The sequence below is a fragment of the Elgaria multicarinata genome, chromosome 23 (genome assembly GCF_023053635.1).
Source record: "Elgaria multicarinata webbii isolate HBS135686 ecotype San Diego chromosome 23, rElgMul1.1.pri, whole genome shotgun sequence".
In the NCBI taxonomy this organism is placed as follows: Eukaryota; Metazoa; Chordata; class Lepidosauria; order Squamata; family Anguidae; genus Elgaria; species Elgaria multicarinata.
Window position 1 is genome coordinate 9,844,896 of NC_086193.1, and position 22,992 is coordinate 9,867,887.

Here is a 22,992-nt window from a genome sequence, read left to right on the forward strand (position 1 = left end):
CGGCAGTTGGTTATCTGTGCCACGTGTCCGTTCTGAGAACTGCCTCCATCAGCAGACATTCCGCTCAGCTGCATCGGAGGGCCAGGTGAAGCTGCCGGGCCTCCTCCGTTCGCCCGCCCCTTCCCTCCCGCGGCGGCTGACGTCAGCAGCCCTTCCACCTGGCTGCATCGTCGGAGGCGAGCCCTCCTACATCGGCGTGGCTGCATCCAGCAGCTCTTCCCTGCCACAACTGCCTCCATCAGCACCCATTCCACCTGGCTGCGTCCGACAGAAAGGCGAGATAGCGTCAGCCTGGCCAGGACTGTCTGCCATTGGGCTCTTCTCCCACCCAGACGCGCCTCCATCCGCATCCCTTCCATCTGGCCTTGTCATCCGAGGGAAAGGAGAGACGGCCAGCAGTTCCCCACCCTCCCTGCCCTCTCAGCCTGCTGCCGTTGAGAAGCACAGCGTTTTAGAGCAAGACCAGAACTTGAAGATCATCGATCTACATTTTTATCCAGCTTTTTGACTCCCAAAGCGGCTCGTATAAATTAAAAAAGAGAGAGGGAGAGAGAGAGAGAGAGGATGTCCCTCCCATCAGGCTAAGGAACTAAAAAGGCAGGCACACATGAGGGAAGAGAAATGGAGGGATGAATTGTTCTGGAGATCTCAGAAGCTTCACAGTGGCCATCTATCAGGGCTGCTGTCGTTGTATCCTGCCTCGAGTTGGGCTGGGTGACCCCCCCAAGGTCCCTTCTGAGTCTACAAATCTCAGAATTTAGGATGTTTGGATGGTCCTCATAAAGGTATTACTGTACAGCGGCTTGTGAACTTCGTATCAATTATTGGGAGTTTGGATTTGGGTTTTTTTGGTAGAATCCCAGAATAGTAGAGTTGGAAGGGGCCTATAAGGCCATGGGGTCCAACCCCCTGCTCAGTGCAGCAATCCGCCTTAACGCATCCCTGACCAGCTACCTCTTGAAGGCCTCTAGGGTGGGAGACCAGCTGCCTCCCTAGGTTATTGCTTCCATTGTCGTACTGCTCTAACAGTTAGGATGTTTTTCCTGATGCTTTTTCGTACTGCTCTAACAGTCAGGACGTTTTTCCTGATGCTTTTTCATAGTGCTCTAACAGTCAGGACGTTTTTCCTGATGTCCAGCCAGAATATGTAACTTGAGCCCATTATTCCGTGTCCTGCACTCTGGGATGACCGAGAAGAGGTCCTGGCCCTCCTCTGTGTGACAACCTTTCAAGTATTTGAGGAGTGCTATCACGTCTCCCCTCAATCTTCTCCAGGCAAAACATGCCCAGTTCTTTCAGTCTCTCCTCATAGGGCTTTATTTCCAGACCCCGGATCACCCTCATTGCCCTCTTCTGAACCCCACCCAGCTTGTCTGCGTCCTTCTTGAAGTGTGGTGCCCAGAACTGGACACAGTACTCAAAATGAGGCCTAACCAGTGCTGAATAGAGGGGAACCAGTATCTCACGCGATTTGGAATCTAGACTTCTATTAACGCAGCCCAAGATAACATTTCCTTTTTTGCTGCCGCATCACACTGTTGGCTCATATTCAGCTTGTGATGTACAACAGTTTAAGTGTTTGTGCTACTCCATCTTGCTGCAGCTGAGCCAGTGTGATTGCCTGGTGCGTGCCAGAGCATCTGGAGTACTTAATTTCTTCTCTTCTTTCACTTCTCTCCCCACGGCAATTGCTGGCCTCAGGTGTCTAGCGGGAATCTGCTTGCCATCCTGAACCGACACTACCAGGACCTCTCCTGCCTGGCCTTCACAGATGACAGCAGCCACTTCCTGTCGGGCGCCAAGGACAGCCTCGTCATCGTGTGGAACCTTTACAGGTATGAATTGGAGCCGCCTCCTCCTCCTTCCTCCGCATACTCACAACAAGTCAGCGCCTCTGCATTCAATCCACCTGTCAGACTGGGCATGTCCTCTAGAGCCAAAAATTTAATAGATTCAAAATAGTCCTCCTTCATACAGCACATACCTAAACTGTGGAACTCACTACCACAAGATGTAGGGATGGCCACTGTAACGGAAGTCAGGGTCCACCTGGCAACCCTGCAAGGTAGGCTCCTGGACCACACCTGAACTCCCAAGTAACCCACCTCCCTGCCTTGTCCACAACCGGGACGAGCCAGATATTCAAGGGAATAACGCACAGACTCACATTTAGGGACCAAAGCAATTTTATTGCAATCGCTAAAACTGACACGTAAGGCCTTGGTCAGTAAAACAGCCTCTTAAAAAGGAAAGAATAGGGGGAAGGGGAGACCCTGGGGTACCGCAGGGCTCAGTCCTGGGCCCAGTGCTCTTCAACATTTTTATTAATGATTTGGACGAGGAGGTGCAGGGAACGCTGATCAGATTTGCAGATGACACAAAATTGGGTGGGATAGCTAATACCCTGGAAGACAGAAACAAACTTCAAAGTGATCTTGATAGGCTGGAGTGCTGGCCTGAAAACAACAGGATGAAATTTAATAGGGATAAATGCCAAGTCCTACATTTAGGAAATAGAAACCAAAGGCACAGTTACAAGATGGGGGATACTTGGCTCAGCAATACTACAAACGAGAAAGATCTTGGAATTGTTGTAGATCACAAGCTGAATATGAGCCAACAGTGCGATAGGGCTGCAAGAAAGGCAAATGCTATTTTGGGCTGCATTCATAGAAGTCTAGCTTCCAAATCGCGTGAGGTACTGGTTCCTCTCTATTTGGCCCTGGTTAGGCCTCATCTAGAGTATTGTGTCCAGTTCTGGGCTCCACAATTCAAGAAGGATGCAGACAAGCTGGAGCGTGTTCAGAAGAGGGCAACCAGGATGATCAGGGGTCTGGAAACAAAGCCCTATGAAGAGAGACTGAAAGAACTGGGCATGTTTAGCCTGGAGAAGAGAAGATTGAGGGGAGACATGATAACACTCTTCAAATACTTAAAAGGTTGTCACGCAGAGGAGGGCCAGGATCTCTTCTCGATCCTCCCAGAGTGCAGGACACGGAATAACGGGCTCAAGTTAAAGGAAGCCAGATTCCAGCTGGACATCAGGAAAAACTTCCTGACGGTTAGAGCAGTATGACAATGGAACCAGTTACCGAGGGAGGTGGTGGGCTCTCCCACACTAGAGGCAGCTGGACAACCATCTGTCAGGGATGCTTTAGGGTGGATTCCTGCATTGAGCAGGTGGTTGGACTAGATGGCCTTGTAGACCCCTTCCAACTCTGCTATTCTATGATTCTATGTGGAAAAGGGGGAGTGAGGAAAGAAGGTGAGGGAAAGCTCTAATACTTAGCTGTTACCCCAAGGAGCAATCATATGTCCCCACACCCAGCCGAAACAACGGCTGGCCTTCTCCAGAATACCCACACACGTTAAAACATAAAAAACCTTTCTAACTCCGGGCAACCCCCTCCTGGTTGCCATGGACCTGACCTTCCCACTTGACATAGGCACGCACCACCAAGGAAGGTGGAGGGCCTTCTTCATAGAGCTTTTTATTATCTCTTTTTGGGACCCCCTGTCCCATGACCTTAGCAAACCAGCTAGTGCCCTTCCTGGGCTTTTGCTCACCCCCTTCCATAGGGGCCAGGCCACCTCTTTTTCCCCACAGCTGAATTCCTTTAGTTTGTCCACCGCCCTGATCATCTCCAGGTGCCGGTGGGAGTTAAACTGACTCGAGGCAGAGATGACCTTGGCTGGTAGCCACCAGAACCTGGCACAGCCAGTTTGAAACAACAGACCATAGATCATACATAGGGGCAGATTTTACAAGCCCGCAGCAACAGCAAAGTTAAAGGCATGGATTTGCACCCCTGTCCTTCACAGCCACGATTTTGGATGGCTTTCAAAGAGGGATGGATAAATTCCTGGAGGAGGAGGAGGAGGAGAAGGCTGTCCATGGCTACTAGCCCTGATGGTGATGTGCTACCTCCAGTATTCAAGGCAGCGTGCTTATGTACACCAGTTGCTGGGGAACATGGGTGGGAGGGCGCTGTTGCATCGTGTCCTGTTTGTGGGTCCCTGGTCAATAGCTGGTTGGCCACTGTGTGAACAGAGCGCTGGACTAGATGGACCCTCGGCGTGATCTAGCAAGGCTCTTCTGATGTTCTTAGGTTCCTGTCCATTCCCAGAATCTGAGCAAGCTTCTAGTCCTTACCTTCAACACCTTCACTGGCCTTGCACACCCTTATCCTCCATCCGTTCTTCTACCCTGACACATCCCTTCCTGAAACTTTCGCTCGTTGAGCCCCAACACCCGCAGCCGTCCGAGGCTGCCTGCTCCCTGAGAGGACCCCACCCTTTCTCCCATTGCTGCTCCTTGTACCTAGAAGCGCCTCAGAGAACACCTCACCCCACCCCACCCCCCGGTGCGGCCAGGTCTTTAATTCCCATCAAGCAGTCCCTCAAAACCTACCTTTTTTCAGGAAGCCTTCGGATCACCATTCTAGTTTCTATACCTTTGTTTTGCTTGTAAGTCCTTTGGGGCAAGGACCTCTCAGGCCCAATCTTTGTATAGCAGCACGTACATAACTCAGATTTCCCCAACCTGGTGCGACAAACGTTTGCACCTCGACCCTGCAAGGTAGGACAGTGTCATGTCTAACCCTACTGCCCCTGTTTTGGAAGAAGGTGTTTCAGGTAATCAATCAGAATCAGATTCGGAAACAGAGGAGGCGCGCCAGACACCAGCCAGCCTGGACCAGTGGGGGAGGAAGCTCTCATGGGCGATTCCCCAGCTGGGAGTCAACCCTCTCCAGAGCTTATCTCCTCAAGGCCAAATCCTACACACTCAGTGGGAAGTGAGGTTTCTTCTGGAGGAGTGTGCCCTAGCAAGCTAGCTGATTCTAGGGTCCTCCGGAAGCTGAAACGCACGTCACGGAAGGAAGGTGTGAGAAAGTCCGTCTGACTAGGATTGCGCCAGAACCTGCCTCCGCACCAGGCTCTCTGAAGTTATGGGCGTTTGGGAAGGGGCTTCCTGTTCTCCTTGGTCGGACAATGGTCTCACTTAATTTGCTTAGTTTTGCCTAGGGGGAAGTTCCCAAGAGATTAGACTCTCTTCAGGTAGAAGAGATGTTCGCTGCTTAATAAAAGCTTTGTGGATTACCTAGCAGGCCTCGTCATTGTCTCCCAAGAAGGCAGGAGGTTTTGAGAAACACAACAGACAGGCTGCAAGGCTTCCTTTTGCCTCTATTCCCCAGCGGTGCTGCTGCAACCGCTCCCATCTCCCTTTAAATAACCCTTCGCCTGCCCACAGTAGAAGACAAATGTATGGCTTCCATATATGCAGAGGGAGATCTGCCCGTTTCAGAGCTTCCTTTAAACTCCTTGGCAACCCGGTTTGCGGTTCTCCCCCAAGCAGCCTCGGCGCACGAGCAAGACCCACTCCAGGCTAGGCGAGAGACAATCAAATCAACTCCAGTTTCTAATCTAATACATTTATGAAACAACCCAGCAGAGAGAAGTTGAGAAATGAGACCGTTGCTTATAAAAATAAATGGAACATCCAACTTGCTCACTAAAGCTTCTCAGAATCCTAAGAGTAACTCCCCAAAGTGGTGTTCAGGTGGGAGAAAGACAAGGCCCACACATAAGAACATCAGAAGTGCCAGGCTGGGTCAGACCGAGGGTCCATCTAGTCCAGCACTCTGTTCACACAGTGGCCAGCCAGCTGTTGACCAGGGAACAAGCAGGACATGGTGCAACAGCACCCTCCCACCCATGTTTCCCAGCAACTGGTGTATATAAGCTTACTGCCTCTGATACTGGAGGTGGCACAAAACCAGTAGCTATTGATAACCAGTAGCTATTGATAGCCTTCTCCAGGAATTTATCCACCACCACCCTTCTAAAGCTATCCGAATTGGTGGCCATCCCTACATCTTGTGGTAGTGAATGCCATAGTTGAGCTCTGCACTGTGTGAAGTCCTTCCTTTTATTTGTCCTGGATCCCCTACCCATCAGTTTCACAGGATGACCCCGTTAGGTTCTAGTATTATCGGAGAGGGAGGAAAATTTCTCCCTGTCCACATTCTCCATATTGTGCATCATTTTCTCCACCTCTATCCTGTCTCCTCTTAGCCTCCTTTTTTTCCAAGCTAAACCATCCCAGTTGATGTCGCCTTCCCTCGTAGGGGAGATGCTCCAGCCCCTTAATAATTTTAGTTGCCTCTTTCTGCACTTTTTCCAGATCTGGCATCAGAATTCTACACAGTATAGTGTCGGACAGCTGGGGTAGGGGGAATAGTTTAGCTGATGAGTAAAACCTGTGTTGGGTGTTCGCTTGCTGCTAGAGTCACTGCTCTGTCATCAATTGCTTATTTTTGCTCCCGGCCAGAAGAGGATGCTGGTGGCTATCTGGTTGAAGACCCAAGTTCCCTTCACTAGCAAGAGACTCCTCCGCTCCAAGCTGTTCTGCCAGGGATGTTCTGTCCTGTCGAGCACAGATTTTATAGAAGCCCAAGGGAACGTCGTTTTGGAAAGTCATCCGTTCAAGCAGGCCAGGATGACAGCCCCTTCCTGGCAGCCGGTATTTTTAACCGTGTGGGGCATGAGATGGCAGCTGCTCTCATCTGCCCTGTGTTGGCTGTAGCAGTCTTCGTTATAGGGCTGACCACAAGGCCAAGTCATGACCCAGGCCCATGTTCCAGCAGACAGGTTTCTGGTCATTACTTCCCTCCATCGGGAGAATTGACCGTTCATTCGTACTCTCTGTGAGCAAGGTTATCTTGCTAATTGACCAAGGGGGCCCTGTTTGCTTGCACACTTGCTGGGGTCTGCCTCAGCCCCCTTCTGGATTGGCCCTGTTCATGGATCAGTGGGGCTGTAGCCCAGTGACAGAGTTCTTGCTTCGCATGGGGGAAAAAAGTGCTGGCTGGTGAATGCTGGGAGTTGTAGCCCTAATTTTATTTTATTTGTCCAAACATGCATAGGATTGCACCCGTAGTTAATTTATTTCTTCTAGTATTTCTGGACCCGCCGTTTGGGCGTTATTGCTCTAAGAGGGTACTGTTTGTCAGTTCTGGGTGGGGAGGTTTTCCTCATGATCTTTATTCACGTGTCTCTCTTTTTTTTTCCCTTGAGTTTGGGAGGGGCAACCTGACAACTCCAAATCTCCTAAATCTGTAACCGTTCCTCTCTTAACGACAGGCACAGGGACCTCCTTCCCCTGTGCTGTGTGCTAAGGGCCGTTCCTTTCTCAGTGTGCTGCAGGTTGAGCACGTCCAAAGCCCCGAACCCCGCCACGTGTGGTCGCGGCACAGCCTTCCCATCACGGACCTCTGCTGCGGCGTCGGCGGCCCTATGGCACGTGCTGCCACAGCCTCCCTAGACCAAACTGCAAAGGTAAGGGGGCTAGTGAAAGTCAGCACAGGTGGCCCAAAATTTCTTTGTGAGGGGGAAAGCACAAGCCAGTGAGGAGGGCCAGGATCTCTTCTCAACCATCCCAGAATGAAGGACATGGAATAATGGGCTCAAGTGACCGGAAGCCAGATTCTGGCTGGATATCCGGAAAAAATTCCTGACTGTTAGAGCGGTACGGCAAATCATCAGAAAAAACTTCCTGATGGTTAGAGCGGTGTGACAATGGAACCAGTGACCTAGGGAGGCGGTGGGCTCTCCCACACTAGAGGCCTTGAAGAGGCAGCTGGGCGACCGTCTGTCAGGGATGCTTTAGGGTGGATTCCTGCATTGAGTAGGGGGTTGGACTGGATGGCCTTAGAGGCCCCTTCCAACTCTACTCTTCTAGGATTCTATTCCTCTCCATGACTTGCAGTGGAGAGGAACAGAGCAGGAATGGCGTGGCTCCCCTTGACCACTCTGCAACAAATTGTTGTGGTTCGCACTTGCGCCTTTACAAAACTAACATGTCCATGTGCCTCCTCAGTGCTCAAAACACTCATCCGTATATGCATGGGTCATCTTCACAGCAGTCTTGCAAGGTAGGCCAGCTTTGATCTCCATATTGCAGTTGAGACGGGGGGGGGGGGGGTAAAGCTGAAAAAGGGTCGTTTGTACTGGAGTTCCCCCTTGCCCCGTAGCTCCATCGTTGAGGCAGCCAGTCTGTGATGTAGCGATTGGAAGGTCAGGTTAGCAGCAGGGAGGTCTGGGTTCAAATCCTCGCTCAGCCATGAAGCTCACTGGTGAGACCCTGGGCCCGTCGCGATGTCTTTCCACCTCTTCTGTGTCCTCAAAGCATTCACGTGAAGTGTGGGCGGGGGAGAGCGACAGAGGAGAGCCATGAAGGAGGGCTAGGGTAAAAGCAGCAAGAATAGTTCACCATACTTTCCAAAAGAGAGATAAATATCCAGGTGGCTAAAATACAAGAAAAGGTGATTTCAAAAAGCAGCATTGAAACATACCGTTCAAAATAAAGCATCCCTGCGTGACGCTACCGCAGCCTTTCCCAAAAGAGGTGCTCTCCAGATGTGTTGGGCTACATCTCCCAGCATCCCCAACCAGCTTGGCTATGCCAGGAGTTGTAGTCCAGCACCGCCTTGCCACTAATGGATCTCCTCCAGCGACCCTCTGGTGTTGTCCTACCTGCGGATGGATTCAGGCTGACCTCGCTCCTCTCCTTTCCTAGCTCTGGGAAATCTCCTCCGGCGATCTGCTGCTCTCCGTCGTCTTCGACGTGGGCGTCATGTCGGTGACCCTCAACCTCACCGAATATCACATGTTCTGTGGTGGCATGGATGGGTCCATCTTCCAAGTGGACCTCTGCTCCTGGGTAAGGATTCGTGGCGAAAGTAGAAAGGACTGCGCCCCCGTAGAAATTACGGCGCTGTCCTGTGCACGTTTAGACAGAAAAAGAAAAGAAAAAGTCCTACAACTCCCAGCATTCCACTCTGGCTGGGGAAAGCTGGGAATTGTAGGACTTTTTTTTCTGTCTACCGTGCGTAGCATTGTACCCTTAACATCTCAAGGATGGACGAAGATCCCGCATCGCCCATGGCATCATCCCAAAAGCCAGCTCAGGTAATGCCTGTGTTTGGGGCTCAGCCAGTCTCTAGCACGTACAAAAAATACTAAAAGCCGCTGTTAAAATACAATTATAATTCAATATCTCAGGGTCTTGAGGCTCTAGTTTTTTTAAAAAAAAACACAGAATAGGTTCCTTAAGTCTGCCGGACCCCTAGGCTATACGGTATTGGGCTGACAGTTGGTCTCATCTGCCCACTTTCCTTTCGCAGGATTAAACCGTGCATCAAAACACGGCATTTAACTCTCTCCGTTTCTTCGCAGCCTGTGCAGAGGGAGAGAGGCTTCCAGCCAGAGCGGGAGAATGGGAAGATCTTCAAAGGGCACAGGTGAGTGGAGCTGCATATGTCAAAAGCCTCCGTTTCAGATATTACAGCATTCGAAATTTTAAAAAGGGGGATGGAGGATTAAATTACATAGCGGCTCAGTTGAGACAACACAGGGTGGAGGGCAGGTACATAGGCGAGGAGGCGTTCCTTCAGATAACCCGGCCCCAAGCCATTTAGGGCTTTGGATGATAATATTACGTCACATTTCAAGATTCTGATCAGGCGGTCCTGGTGTGCCAGGGGACCCTCCTGCTAAGCCAGGCCTTGGACATCTGCCCCAAAACTCATTATTATTATTATTATTATTATTATTATTATTATTATTATTATTATTATTTATTTATATAGCACCATCAATGTACATGGTGCTGTACAGAGTAAAACAGTAAATAGCAAGACTCTGCCGCATAGTCCGAACTGCGCCGTTGATGGCCCAAGCTTCAGTCCTTTGCAAAACCCCTTCCTTAATCTTTCTTCCACCCGCCCCCAGGAACCAGGTGACCTGCCTGTCCATCTCGACCGACGGAAGCCTGCTGCTGTCCGGTTCGCACGACGAAACCGTTCGTCTTTGGGACATCCAGAGTAAACAGTGTCTGCGCACCGTGAATTACAAAGGTGTGTGTGTGGGGGGGTGGAGGCATAGACCCTTGAGTGTCTTCTGCAATAATCTAAGGATGGAATTTGGGGGCAGGGGGGATACTTATTCTGCTTCACACAACATAACAACCCAGAGTACAGGATGAGTGTGGTTTGTTGTTGAATTGTGGCTTGTTCTGCCATGTGGACCCAGCCATGGTTTATTAACCATAACCGGCGTACAGCTGGTCTACAGCGAGAGGGAGAAAGCACCAATTCAGGCAAAGAAAGGGAGAGAGATGTTCTCTGGTGCTATGAAAAGCGTGCATCTTTAACGACGAATCTAAAAAGCTCAACGTTTCGGATATATGGTCCTTCTTCAGGAGCGATAAAAGATAAAATATGTACAATTATAGAACAAAGCAACACCCGTATTGAGCAATGCCTTTAAGAGGATTTTTTGTTCTGAACAAAAAATTCTGTTAAATGCTTTACTCAATATGGGTGTTGTTTTATTGTTCTATCATTGTACATATTTTATCTTTTATAGCTCCTGAAGAAGGATCGTATAACCGAAACGTTGCGCTTTTTAGATTTGTCGTTAAAGATACACACTTTTCATAGCACCAGAGAATGTCTCTTTCTCCCTTTCTTTGCCTTGTTAACCATAAACCACCCACAAGAGAATCCTTGTTGGGTTGTGAACTCTGGGTTGTTTGTGGTTAACACACCACAGTTTGTTGGCACGGCTAAGTTCACACGGTGCAACAACCCACGCTTCAACGACAACCCAGACTCAACCCACATTCTGGCTTGATGTGTTGTGTGAACCCAATCATTGGCTTTTAAGTACTGCTGAATCCTTTTCATTCAATTTTGCTGGGTACAAAGGCAGACTTTCGGTCTGGGACAGGTTAGTTTCCCAGTGTGTATTTGCAGATTTGCTAGGTGCAGAATCTGGCAACAGCCAGAAATCTTTAGATTTGCTACTTTTCATTCATTCATTCTTTCGTGTGTGTGTTTTTAAAGAGACCTCATTATTCTACACAGATTGAGAGAGAGACGCTCAGTTCAGACAACATGTTTCTCAACAGTGGTTTTAGAACACCACAGTGGAGTTTTTACACCACCGTTGAGAAATGTGTTGTCTGGCGGGAAAACTCCACGCAACGGTGGAGTTTTTTTTGGGAAATACGGGATATCCACGCTGTGCAGAGGAGAGTTCCTGCACAACTGTTGTGTTGTGTGGAGGGCTCTGTGGAGTTTTCCGTTGCATTGCGTTGACTTTTCCCACTGGCTACAGAGTTCCCTGGCAAAAGCGGCGAAAGGAGCGTGTGCCACTCTAGGAGAGCCGCCGGGATTGGTTTTCTTGCAGCAGTGGCTGATGGGATACCATTGGGAGGACCGGGGGAGGAGAGAGGGTGGAGGAACTGTCACTCAAACACTGCGTTGACTTTTACTCAACTCCACGGTAGCCCACAGTCCCCACAACGGTGGAGTTAGAACATGTGTAGGGAGCACCCCCTAGGAATGCAGTGGAGTTTTCACCCTTCATTGACTAACGCGTGGTCTGGACTGAACCGTAGCATAGGCGTCCCACTATGTGTCAATCCACACACACCTTTGCCCGAGAGCATGGCCACTGCTGGCCCCGTGGAATTGTGCACTGTACGAAGAATTGCTTCCTTTTGCCTGCCGCCATTCACCTTGGGTCATAGAACTCTCCATCCCATGCCTAATGTATAATTTTGTATGCCTCTAGAGGTCCCCCCCAGCATTAAGTGTGCCCCCCACTGCCACATTTCCCGCTGTGGCAGTAGCCGCAAGCCGCAGCACAGGCAACAGTTGCGGGCTGAATTTCAGTGGCAGGAAAAGGTCTAATTTAGCCTTTTGTTTTGATGCTGCCGCCAACGAAATTTGGGGGTGCAGCCCATGGGTGTTCCAGCACATTTAAATCTCCCCCCTCCAGGGTCCCCAAAGTCGCCCACCCCTCCTCTAGCCGGACCTTTATTCCATCCAACAGGACTGCTCTTCTGTTTCCAAATGGCACCGTGACGAGAATAATCCAGGTAGCAGAAACCGCGGTTGACAGCTTGGCAGGCCTAATGACCCTCTTCAGACGATACGTGAAGCCACAGGGGTGGATCCCTTTGAGCTAAACATGAGGGCTTAGCATCTCATGTGAACTATTTCTAACCACGGTGTAAACACGCTCACTTACCATGAGTGGCCTAACTGTGGCTTAGAGTGCCGTCTGAACAGGCCCACTTTGTTACTGTATTCTGCCCATGACGGCAGAATACAGAGAGTGGATAAGTCATAGAATCATAGAATAGCAGAGTTGGAAGGGGCCTACAAGGCCATCGAGTCCAACCCCCTGCTCAATGCAGGAATCCACCCTAAAACATCCCTGACAGATGGTTGTCCAGCTGCCTCTTGAAGGCCTCTAGTGTGGGAGAGCCCACAAGCTCCCTAGGTAACTGATTCCATTGTCGTACTGCTCTAATAGTCAGGAAGCTTTTCCTGATGTCCAGCCGGAATCTGGCTTCCTGTAACTTGAGCCCGTTATTCCGTGTCCTGCACTCTGGGAGGATCGAGAAGAGATCCTGGCCCTCCTCTGTGTGACAACCTTTTCAGTATTTGAAGAGTGCTATCATGTCTCCCCTCAGCCTTCTCTTCTCCAGGCTAAACATGCCCAGTTCTTTCAGTCTCTCTTCATAGGGCTTTGTTTCCAGACCCCTGATCATCCTGGTTGCCCTCCTCTGTACACGCTCCAGCTTGTCTGCGTCCTTCTTGAATTGCGGAGCCCAGAACTGGACGCAATACTCTAGATGAGGCCTAACCAGGGCCGAATAGAGAGGAACCAGTACCTCACGTGATTTGGAAGCTATACTTCTATTAATGCAGCCCAAAATAGCATTTGCCTTTCTTGCAGCCATATCGCACTGTTGGCTCATATTCAGCTCCATCACAGGCTCATATTCAGCTCCATCACCGGCTCCCTGTCTTCTCACCACGTTTAGGAGGTGGGATATATTTCACGTGCCCCAGGCCATTGATTTCCGTGCGCCTGAGCACAGTTTCGAGGGCTTCTCGGTGAACCGTTCCGGAGGCCTCTCCTACAAGATTATTATCTGAAGCGCCGCGTCCTTGTGCCAGATCATCTTCGCTGTACATAACGCTCCCTTTAATGAGCGTCATGTCCAGGCGCAGAATTGTTTCGCTTCATTACCGACGCAACATGATTTACAAATTCTCCTCGCTTTGGCTGTGTGTGTGTGTGTTTTTAAAGGCCCGACTAATGCTCAGAACGTTCTGTTGGCAAAAAGGGCATAAAATGTGCATGGCTGGGTCTTAAATGCTGTGGTTGGGCTTTGCACCATAAATGTTTCATCGCGCTGAGTTGCTCCAGTTGTGCGCTCGATAGCTGCTCCCCACTCCCGCCTCGTGCTGCCCCTGCTTAAGTGGGTGTAGGAAAAATCATGTGTCAGAAGTGGGAAGAGGTCAGTTCCATGCTAGAGTTCATTAGGAAAGGGATCGAAAATAAACTTGCTGGTATTGTAAGGGCATTATAGTGCAGGCCACATCTGTGGGCTTCTTGCAGGCATCTTATGTCTGGCCATTCCGCGACACTAAGATGAGGCCTAACCAGGTCCGAATAAAGAGGAGCCAGTACCTCACGCGATTTGGAAGCTCTACTTCCATTAATGCAGCCCAAAATATCATTTGCCTTTCTTGAAACCAAACACACAGTTACAAGATGGGAGATACTTGGTTCAGCAATACTACAAACGAGAAGGATCTTAGAATTGTTGTAGATCACAAGCTGAATATGAGCCAACAGTGCGATAGGGCTGCAAGAAAGGCAAATGCTATTTTGGGCTGCATTAGTAGAAGTATAGCTTCCAAATCATGTGAGGTACTGGTTCCTCTTTATTCGGACCTGGTTAGGCCTCATCTAGAGTATTGCATCCAGTTCTGGGCTCCGCAATTCAAGAAGGACGCAGACAAGCTGGAACGTGTTCAGAGGAGGGCAACCAGGATGATCAGAGGTCTAGAAACAAAGCCCTATGAAGAGAGACTGAAAGAACTGGGCCTGTTTAGCCTGGAGAAGAGAAGATTGAGGGGAGACATGATAGCACTCTTCAAATACTTGAAAAGTTGTCACACAGAGGAGGGCCAGGATCTCTTCTCGATCCTCCCATAGCGTAGGACACGGAATAATGGGCTCAAGTGACAGGAAGCCCGATTCCGGCTGGACATCAGGAAAAACGTCCTGACTGTTAGAGCAGTACGACAGTGGCACTTAATTACTTAGGGAGGTGGTTACTTCAAGAGGCAGCTGGACAACCATCTGTCAGGAATGCTTTAAGGGGGATTCCTGCATTGAGCAGGGGGTTGGACTCGATGGCCTTAGAGGCCCTTTCCAACTCTGCTATTCTGTGATTCTATGAGAGGCGATTGTGAAAGCAGAGAGCAGTCGGAAGCATCCCTCTTCTGTAGCAAAAGGGCTGCAGGTATAGATTAGTCCTAGGATTCTATGGACCAGTCCTTGCTAACTCTCACTTCCTTATTTTGGACCAGCTGAAGTTTCCGGAGCATTTTCGAAGGCAAGCCGGCCTACGCACAACGCACTGCAGTCATCCAAAAGAGATTACTACCCAGCTTAATCCAGGGCCCAGCCGCAGGGCGTGTGTGCTTGCTTTGTCATTAAACAGGGTTTTTTTGTTTGTTGAGAGTTGGAAGCCCAGGTTCTAGTTCCATGGTTTTCTGGAACGACAGCAGCTCACCCAATAACGGAGCAATTTTATCATGCCGTAGCACTCAGAGTTTTAAGAAGTTCCCTTGTACCAAGTCAGAGAGAGACCTTCAAAGAGGTGCTGTGAATCTTGAGTCGATAGTGCTAGCCTAGATATTTATTTTCTTCATTTTAAATATTTATAGTCCGTCTTTCTGGACAAAGTTCTTTCAGGGCGACGAACGTTTCTATCACGTTGCAGTATTACATTATGCTAAACGCTTTAAATTGAGCAAAAATAAAAGGAAGCAGCAGTGCTTAAAAATAACCTTCCCTAACCTGGTGCCCTCCAGATCTTTTGGGCTACAGCTCCCATTATAGAATCATAGATTGGTAAATTGGAAGGGGCCTATGAGGCCATCAAGTCCAACCCCCTGCTCAATGCAGGAATCCACCTTCAAGCATCCCTGATAGATGGTTGTCCAGCTGCCTCTTGAAGGCCTCTTCTGTGGGAGAGGCCACGACCTCCCTAGGTCGTTGGTTCCATTGTCGTACTGCTCTAACAATCAGGAAGGTTTTCCTGTTGTTTTCTTGTACCGCTCGAGCAGTCAACGTTTTTCCTGGTGTCTAGCCAGAATCTGGCTTCCTGTCACTTGAGCCCGTTATTCCGTGTCCTGCACTCTGGGAGGATCGAGAAGAGATCCTGGCCCTCCTCTGTGTGACCACCTTTCAAGTATTTGAAGAGTGCTCTCATGTCTCCCCTTAATCTTCTCTTCTAGAGGCTAAACCTGCCCAGTTCTTTCACTTTCTCCTCATAAGGCTTTGTTTCCAGAGCCCTGGTCATCCTCGTTGCCCTCCTCTGAACCCCTTTCAGCTTCACTGCCCCTGGCCGAGAGCCAGCCAGAGCAGCAACTTACACAGAGAGACATCAGGCAGAGTCATGTGTGGGCAGCTTGTTTTAAGCTCACAGGAGCCCTCGGCTTAACCGTCTCCAACTGGGTGCCCTCCAGGTGTGTTGGACTGCAATCCGACACACCTAGAGGCAGCAGGTTCATTAGTTCTTTTCTGATGGCATCCGCTCGCAGTCCGGGAATTGCCTCGGCAGCCGAAAATGGGCTCCAAACTGTCTAATCCTCGTTACGAAAACGAAAGATGGAATCTTTTCGGGGCCCTGGACGTGGCATCCTGATTCAATTACGTGACTTGAAGCTCCATTTCCAATTTCATAATTAGGGCTGTCTGGTTGCTCGGTGTCTGCAGAGGATTTACTAGCTTGTGCCGTGCAAAGATCAGCCGCTGAGCGCTGGAGCCACAAAAGGCTGGCGTTGCTTCGGAAAGGGGTGGGGGACGGGGACGCAGGCAGCCGAACGGCTGTGCCGGGTCTAGGGGAGGGAGGGGAACTCCAGAAGCGGTGCATGGTTGTCGGGAAAGAAAGAGAACGAAAGAGACGACGACGACGGTGGCAGCTTCTTATCTGGTGTGCTGCGAGGCCGAGATAAAGGATGTTAATGCTTCCCCCGGGGCACTGACAAAAGCAAGCACTTGCCAGCGTTCAAAAGCCGGGACGAGATTCTTTTTCTTAAGGAAGGGAGAGGGAGGCAGGTAGTTAGACATTGGAAGGGGGGGGGGGGGGAAGGACTGCAGAGTTCTGAAACCCAGAAAGAAAGGGGTTCTTCTTTCACCCCATTAAAATTGGAGTTGGGCCTAATCTCCACCCAGCAGGATATTCCACTATGAAAGTGGGATCTAAAAGGCAGGAGCCGCACCAAGCAAGAAATATCGCTATGAAGGCGGCATACGGTAGGTGTCAATGGGTCCCAACGGTTGTCGGTGCACTTCAGTACCGCTGTAAAGCAGTCGTGTGGCTCCTGCCTTTTATATACCGCTTTCGTAGTGCAATATCCTTCTTGGTGGAGATGAAGGGTGGCTGAGAACAGTTTGGGGGTGGCTGAGAACAGAGCAGCCAGAGAAGACGAGAAGCGCCCTGCTGGATCAGACCGAGGGTCCACCTAGTCCAGCACTCTGTTCACACAGGGGCCAACCAGGGATGAACAAGCCGGACATGGTGCAACAGCACCCTCCTGCCCATGTTCCCCAGCAACCGGTGCACACAGGCTTATTGCCTCGAATACTGGAGACAGCACACAACCATCTGGGCTAGTAGCAATGGATAGCCTTCTCCTCCTCCAGGAACTTATCCAACCCCCTTTTAAAGCCATCCAAATGGGTGTCCGTCTCGACATCTTGTGGTCGTGAGTTCCATACTATCATAGAATCATAGAATAGCAGAGTTGGAAGGGGCCTACAAGGCCATCTAGTCCAACCCCCTGCTCAATGCAGGAATCCACCCTAAAGCATCCCTGACAGATGGTTGTCCAGCTGCCTCTTGAAGGCCTCTAGTGTGGGAGAGCCCACAACCTCCCTAGGTAACTGATTCCACCGTTGCACTGCTCTAACAGTCAGGAAGTTTTTCCTGATGTCCAGCCGGAATCTGACTTCCTTAACTTGAGCCCGTTATTCCTTCTCCTGCACTCTGGGAGGATCGAGAAGAGATCCTGGCCCTCCTCTGCGTGACAACCTTTTAAGTATTTGAAGAGTGCTCTCATGTCTCCCCTCAATCTTCTCTTCTCCAGGCTAAACATGCCCAGTTCTTTCAGTTTCTCTTCATAGGGCTTTTTTTCTAGACCCCTGATCATCCTGGTTGCCCTCTTCTGAACACGCTCCAGCTTGTCTGCATCCTTCTTGAATTGTGGAGCCCAGAACTGGACACAATACTCTAGATGAGGCCTAACCAGGGCCGAATAGAGAGGAACCAGTACCTCACGTGATTTGGAAGCTATACTTCTATTAATGCAACCCAAAATAGCATTTGCCTTTCTTGCAGCCATATCGCACTGTTGGCTCATATTCAGCTTGTGATCTACAACAATTCCAAGATCTTTCTCGTTTGTAGTATTGCTGAGCCAAGTGTCCCCCATCTTGTAACTGCATTTGGTTTCTATTCCCTAAATGTAGAACTTGGCATTTATCCCTATTAAATTTCATTCTGTTGTTTTCAGCCCAGCACTCCAGCCTATCAAGATCACTTTGAAGTTTGTTTCTGTCTTCCAGGGTATTAGCTATCCCACCCAATTTTGTGTCATCTGCAGATTTGACCAGCGTTCCCTGCACCTCCTCGTCCAAATCATTAATAAAAATGTTGAAGAGCACTGGGCCCAGGACTGAGCCCTGCGGCACCCCACTCGTTGCCTCTCCCCAGTTTGAGAAGGTTCCATTGATAAGTACTCTTTGAGTCCGATTCTGTAGCCAACTGTGAATCCACCTTATAGTTGTTCCATCTAGCCCACTTTTAGCTAGTTTGTTAATCAGAATGTCATGTGGTACTTTGTCAAAAGCTTTGCTGAAGTCAAGATATATGACGTCCACAGCATTCCCACAGTCCACAAGGGAGGTTATCCTATCAAAAAATGAGGTCAAATTAGTCTGACAGGATTTGTTCCTGACAAATCCATGTTGGCTTCTAGTAATCACTGCATGGATTTCAAGGTGTTTACAGATTGATTTCTTTATAATCTGCTCCAGAATTTTCCCAGGGATGGATGTCAGACTGACTGGTCTGTAGTTCCCAGGTTCCTCCTTTTTGCCCTTTTTGAAGATAGGGACAACGTTAGCCCTCCTCCAGTCGTCCGGCACCTCACCCGTCTTCCATGATTTTGCAAAGATAATAGACAAAGGTTCTGAGAGTTCTTCTGCTAGCTCCTTCATTACTCTAGGATGCAGTTCATCGGGCCCTGGAGATTTGAACTCATTCAAGGAAATTAGGTGTTCTTTGACCATTTGTTTATCAATCTCAAACTGCAATCCTGCCCCCTCAACTTCTGCTTCACTTTTTCCAGGGGGGTCATAGACCCGCTTTTGGGAGAAGACCGAGGCGAAGTAGGAATTGAGCACTTCAGCCTTTTCTTTGTCGTCTGTTATCAATTTGCCATCCTCATTAAGCAGTTGAACCACCATTTCTTTCCTCTGTCTTTTACTACTCACGTATCTGAAGAAAGCCTTTTTATTGCTTTTAGCATCCCTCGCTAATCTCAGCTCATTCACAGCTTTAGCCTTCCTGATGCCATTTCGGCACTTCTGCGCCACTTGTCTGTACTCTTCTTTTGTAGCCTGGCCTTCCTTCCACTTCCTATATGTATCCCTTTTTGTTTTCAGGTCATCTCTAAGCTTTTTGTGGAGCCACATTGGTTTCCTCTGTTGTCTTCTATCTTTTCTCCTTGTTGGAATGGTTTGTAACTGTGCCTTTAAAATTTCCTTTTTTAAATATTCCCACCCATCCTGCACTCCTTTTCTCATTAGGCTCCCTTGCCACGGGACCTTACTTATTATAGTTCTGAGTTTATTAAAATCAGCTTTCCTAAAATCCTGAGTACGTGTATGGCTACGCTCGACTTTTGTCTCCTTCATAATCAAGAATTCAAGTATGACGTGGTCACTTTCCCCCAGAGTTCCCGTAACTGCCACTTTATCCACTAAGTCATCCCTATTGGTCAATAACAAGTCAAGGATTGCCGATCCTCTAGTTCCTTCCACCACTTTCTGTAGGAGAAAGTTATCACCCATACATGTCAGGAATTTCTCGGAAGGGCCGCTTTTGGCAGTAATGGTCTCCCAACAGATATCAGGGTAATTGAAGTCCCCCATCACTACTACATCACACTTCCTTGAAACACTGGCAATTTGTTTCTCAAAAGTTTCGTCCTCGTCTTCTCCTTGATTGGGTGGTCGGTATTAGACCGATTATCATATTCTTTTTTATTCCTAGCCCCATTTATTTTAATCCAGACGCTCTCGACGGGGCTCCCAATCTCATCCGCCTGTATTTCTGTGCAGGGATAGGTATTGTTAACATATAATGCAACTCCACCTCCCTTTCTATTTCTTCTGTTCTTTTTGAACAAGTTATATCCTTCAATTGCTATATTCCAGTCATGGGAGTCATCCCACCAAGTTTCAGTTATACCTATCAAGTCATATTTGCCTTCATGTAAGAAGAGTTCAAGTTCATTCTGTTTGTTTCCCATGCTCTGGGCATTAGTATATAGACATCGAAGACCATGTGTTTTATAGTCTGGCTTTGTTCCTACCTTGTTGCAGACACTATTTTGGGACACTGTTGGAGCTGTTCTCTGTACTGTGGTGCATTGGCCTTCATCCATTGTTGCCTCAAAATTTACGTCCCCCGCCCTCGTAAGATTCCGTTTAAAGCCCTCCTGATCAAGTTCTTCATGCTGTGGCCGAACTCATTCTTTCCAGCCCTTGTGAGGTGCAACCCATCCCTTGCCAGCAGTCCATGTTCCAAGTAGCGTAGCCCGTGGTCCCAGAATCCAAAACTCTCACGACGGCATCACCTTCGAAGCCAGTCGTTCATCCGGAGTATTTTTCTTTCCCTTTCTAATCCTCTTCCAAGAACCGGGAGGATGGATGAGAAAACTACCTGGGCCCCAAATTTCTTCAGTTTCCTTCCCAGAGCTTCAAAGTCTGAAATGATTTCTTCGTAGCTCTGCTTGGCGACATCATTTGTTCCCACATGGATGAGAAGAAAGGGGTATGTGTCCGTGGGCTTTATGAGCTTTGGTAACCCTTCAGTCACATCTCTAATCTGTGCTCCAGGGAGACAGCACACCTGGCGAGTCCATGGGTCTTCAGGACATACTTGGGTTTCAATCCCACGCAGCAGGGAGTCTCCCACAACGACTACTCTTCTCTTCTTCTTGGTTGACCTACCTTCTGCCTCTTGGTCACTGTTGCATGGTGTCTCCTGCACTTCTTCCTCTGCAAACTGTCCTTCAGTCTCATTCTCCAGAAGCTGAAAGCGGTTGCTTAACTCCAATGGCTCCACCGGTGCAGAACGCCCTCTAATTCCTCCTCTCCTAACTGTCACTCTTTTCCAGGGAGTTTCCTCTTCATTGGCTTTCCTCCCCTCAGCATACTCCACTTCGGCTTCAGCTGGCTGTTGTTCTTCAATCTCATGTGCTTCTTGTTGCTGTTGCAGTTCCACCGTTCGGTCTAAGAACTCCTCGACTTCTCTTATTCCTTGGAGGGTGGACACTCGCCGCTCAAGTCCTCTCACTTTTTCTTCCAAAAGTGCCACCAGCTTGCACTTGTTGCAGGTATACGCCATGTTGAGCTCAGGCAGAAACACGAACATTGCACACCCTTTGCAGGTCACCACCTCTAGGGACTCCTTTCCATCCATATTGTCGATTTCTGCTTTGGTTTTTCCCCTTTTTGATTATAGTGGAATTGCCTTTGCTTTATCCTGTCCTCTCTGAAGGTACACAACTATATGAGTATGTCTTAAGGGAAATTAAGATCTTTTGGTTGGGGTTTTTTTTGTTTTTTTTTTGGTGGGGGTTTTGTGGGGTTTTTTTTCTCTTTATGTTTTTCTTTGTTTTTGCCCCCCTCTTTTTTTTTTTTTAATTTGTTTTTTTTTATTTCTATTTTTTATTAATATTATTTTTTTAGAGGCCTCCCCCTTGACCTCCCCTGCCAAACTCCCCCTGTCAAACTCCTGTTTGCTCTTCCTGTTCGCTCGCTCCCTGGGAATCTGGCTTACTTTTATAGCTCCTACTTGAGCTGGGCCAGCTGCTCTTCCCTGCTTCTGCTCAGCTCCAAGTCAGGAAGCAGAATGAGGTCACTGAAAGGCCAACAACAATCAACAGCAATCAACAGCAATCAGGCACTGATTGCTGAGTCCAACTGACAATCAGGCCACTCCCCCTTCAGCTCCTGCAGCAACTATCCACACCGACCCTCTTCACTCAGCACTCAGGAGCACATGGCAAGCACACGGCCTCTTTGAATTGGCAGCCTCCTGGGTTTCCTTGAGGCTTCTCTTCTTCCCCTTTCCTTGGTCTCCTCTTCCCCTACACTCCCCCTGTCAAACTACTGTTTGCTCTTCCTGTTCGCTCACTCCCTGTTCGCTCGCTCCCTGGGAATCTGGCTTACTTTTATAGCTCCTACTTGAGCTGGCCAGCTGCTCTTCCCTGCTTCTGCTCAGCTCCAAGTCAGGAAGCAGAATGACTTTGTGCTGTGTGGGAAAAGCCCTTCCTTTGATCTGTCCTGAATCTCCCACCCATCAGCTTCATGGGACGACCCCGTTCGGTTCTAGTAGTTTGAGAGAGAGAGGAAAATGTCTCCCTGTCCGCCTTCTCCACACCTGGTATCATTTTGCCCACCTCTATCGTGTCTCCCCTCAGCCTCCTTTTTCCCCCCAAACTAAACAATCCCAGCTGTTGTCACCGTCCCTCCTAGGGGAGATGTTCCAGCTCCTTGATCGTTTCAGTTACCAGGGCTGTGTCCTTGCAATACGGAGCAGTTGGCCAACTTCCCCCAACCCAGTGCCTTCCAGAGGTGTTGGACTACAACTCCCAGAATTCCCTGGCTGGCTTGGAGATTCTGGGAGTTGTAGTCCAACACTTCTGGAAAGCAGCAGGTCCGGGAAGGCTGCATTGAGCCATTTCTGTCTGTTATCGGTCCTCTTCCTAGTTTGCATGGGCGACGGATCCCCGACGGCGCATCCGTATATTCAGAGGTGAATTGAGGTTGGGTGTGTGTGTGAAAGCTGACGGCCACCAGCAGCCCGTTTGGGTAAATGCGGTAATTAAAGCACTCATTAACTCTGCAGAGTGGATGTGTGTGATACATCATTACCGGGAGACAGCTGCGGGAGGCGCAGCCCTGTGATGGATGGCTTTGCTCGGTGGAGGACGGCGAGGCCGCGACGCTGCGCAACACCTGGGTGCCCCGGGGAGTTCGCAGGCGGCTCTCCGCAAGGCTACGCGCATCTTCGGTCCTGATGGATCGAGTGATGCCAGGCAGAACATCCACTGGGGTAGATGCTCCAGCCGTGGAGGGCGGGAGTAAGGCATCCTGCCTTTATACAAGTCTAGGGTGCGACCACCTTTAGAATGCGGTGCACAGTTCTGGTCACCACACCTAAAAAACGGTATTGCAGAGCTGGAAAAAGGGCAGAAAGGGGCAACTCAAATGATGAAGGAGCTGGAGCGTCTCCCCTAGGAGGGAAGGTGACAACGGCTGGGATTGTTCAGCTGGGGGAAAAGGAGGCTAAGGGGAGACCTGATAGAGGTGGACAAAATGATGCATGGTGTGAAGAATGTGGAGAGGGAGACCTTTTTCTCCCTCTCTCAAAATACTAGAACCCAACGGGGTCATCCCATGAAGTTGGTGGGTGGGGGATTCAGGACAGTTCAAAGGAAGGGCTTCTTCACACAGCGCAGAGTTAAACTGTGGAACTCGCTACCACAAGATGTGGTGATGGCCACCAATTTGGATGGTTTTTAAAGGGGGGGGGCA

The 22,992-nt window shown here is 49.3% G+C and overlaps 1 protein-coding gene across 1 annotated transcript in view; it reads left to right on the forward strand.

Annotated features, from left to right (window-relative positions):
• Positions 1-22,992, forward strand: part of WDR18 (WD repeat domain 18) — a 48,976-nt gene that overhangs the window by 9,743 nt on the left and 16,241 nt on the right. The window contains exons 3-7 of the mRNA XM_063146867.1: positions 1,702-1,835; positions 7,197-7,338; positions 8,579-8,722; positions 9,238-9,302; positions 9,793-9,917. Coding sequence (XP_063002937.1) covers positions 1,702-1,835; positions 7,197-7,338; positions 8,579-8,722; positions 9,238-9,302; positions 9,793-9,917 — 610 coding nt within the window. The remainder of the gene's footprint in view (positions 1-1,701; positions 1,836-7,196; positions 7,339-8,578; positions 8,723-9,237; positions 9,303-9,792; positions 9,918-22,992) is intronic.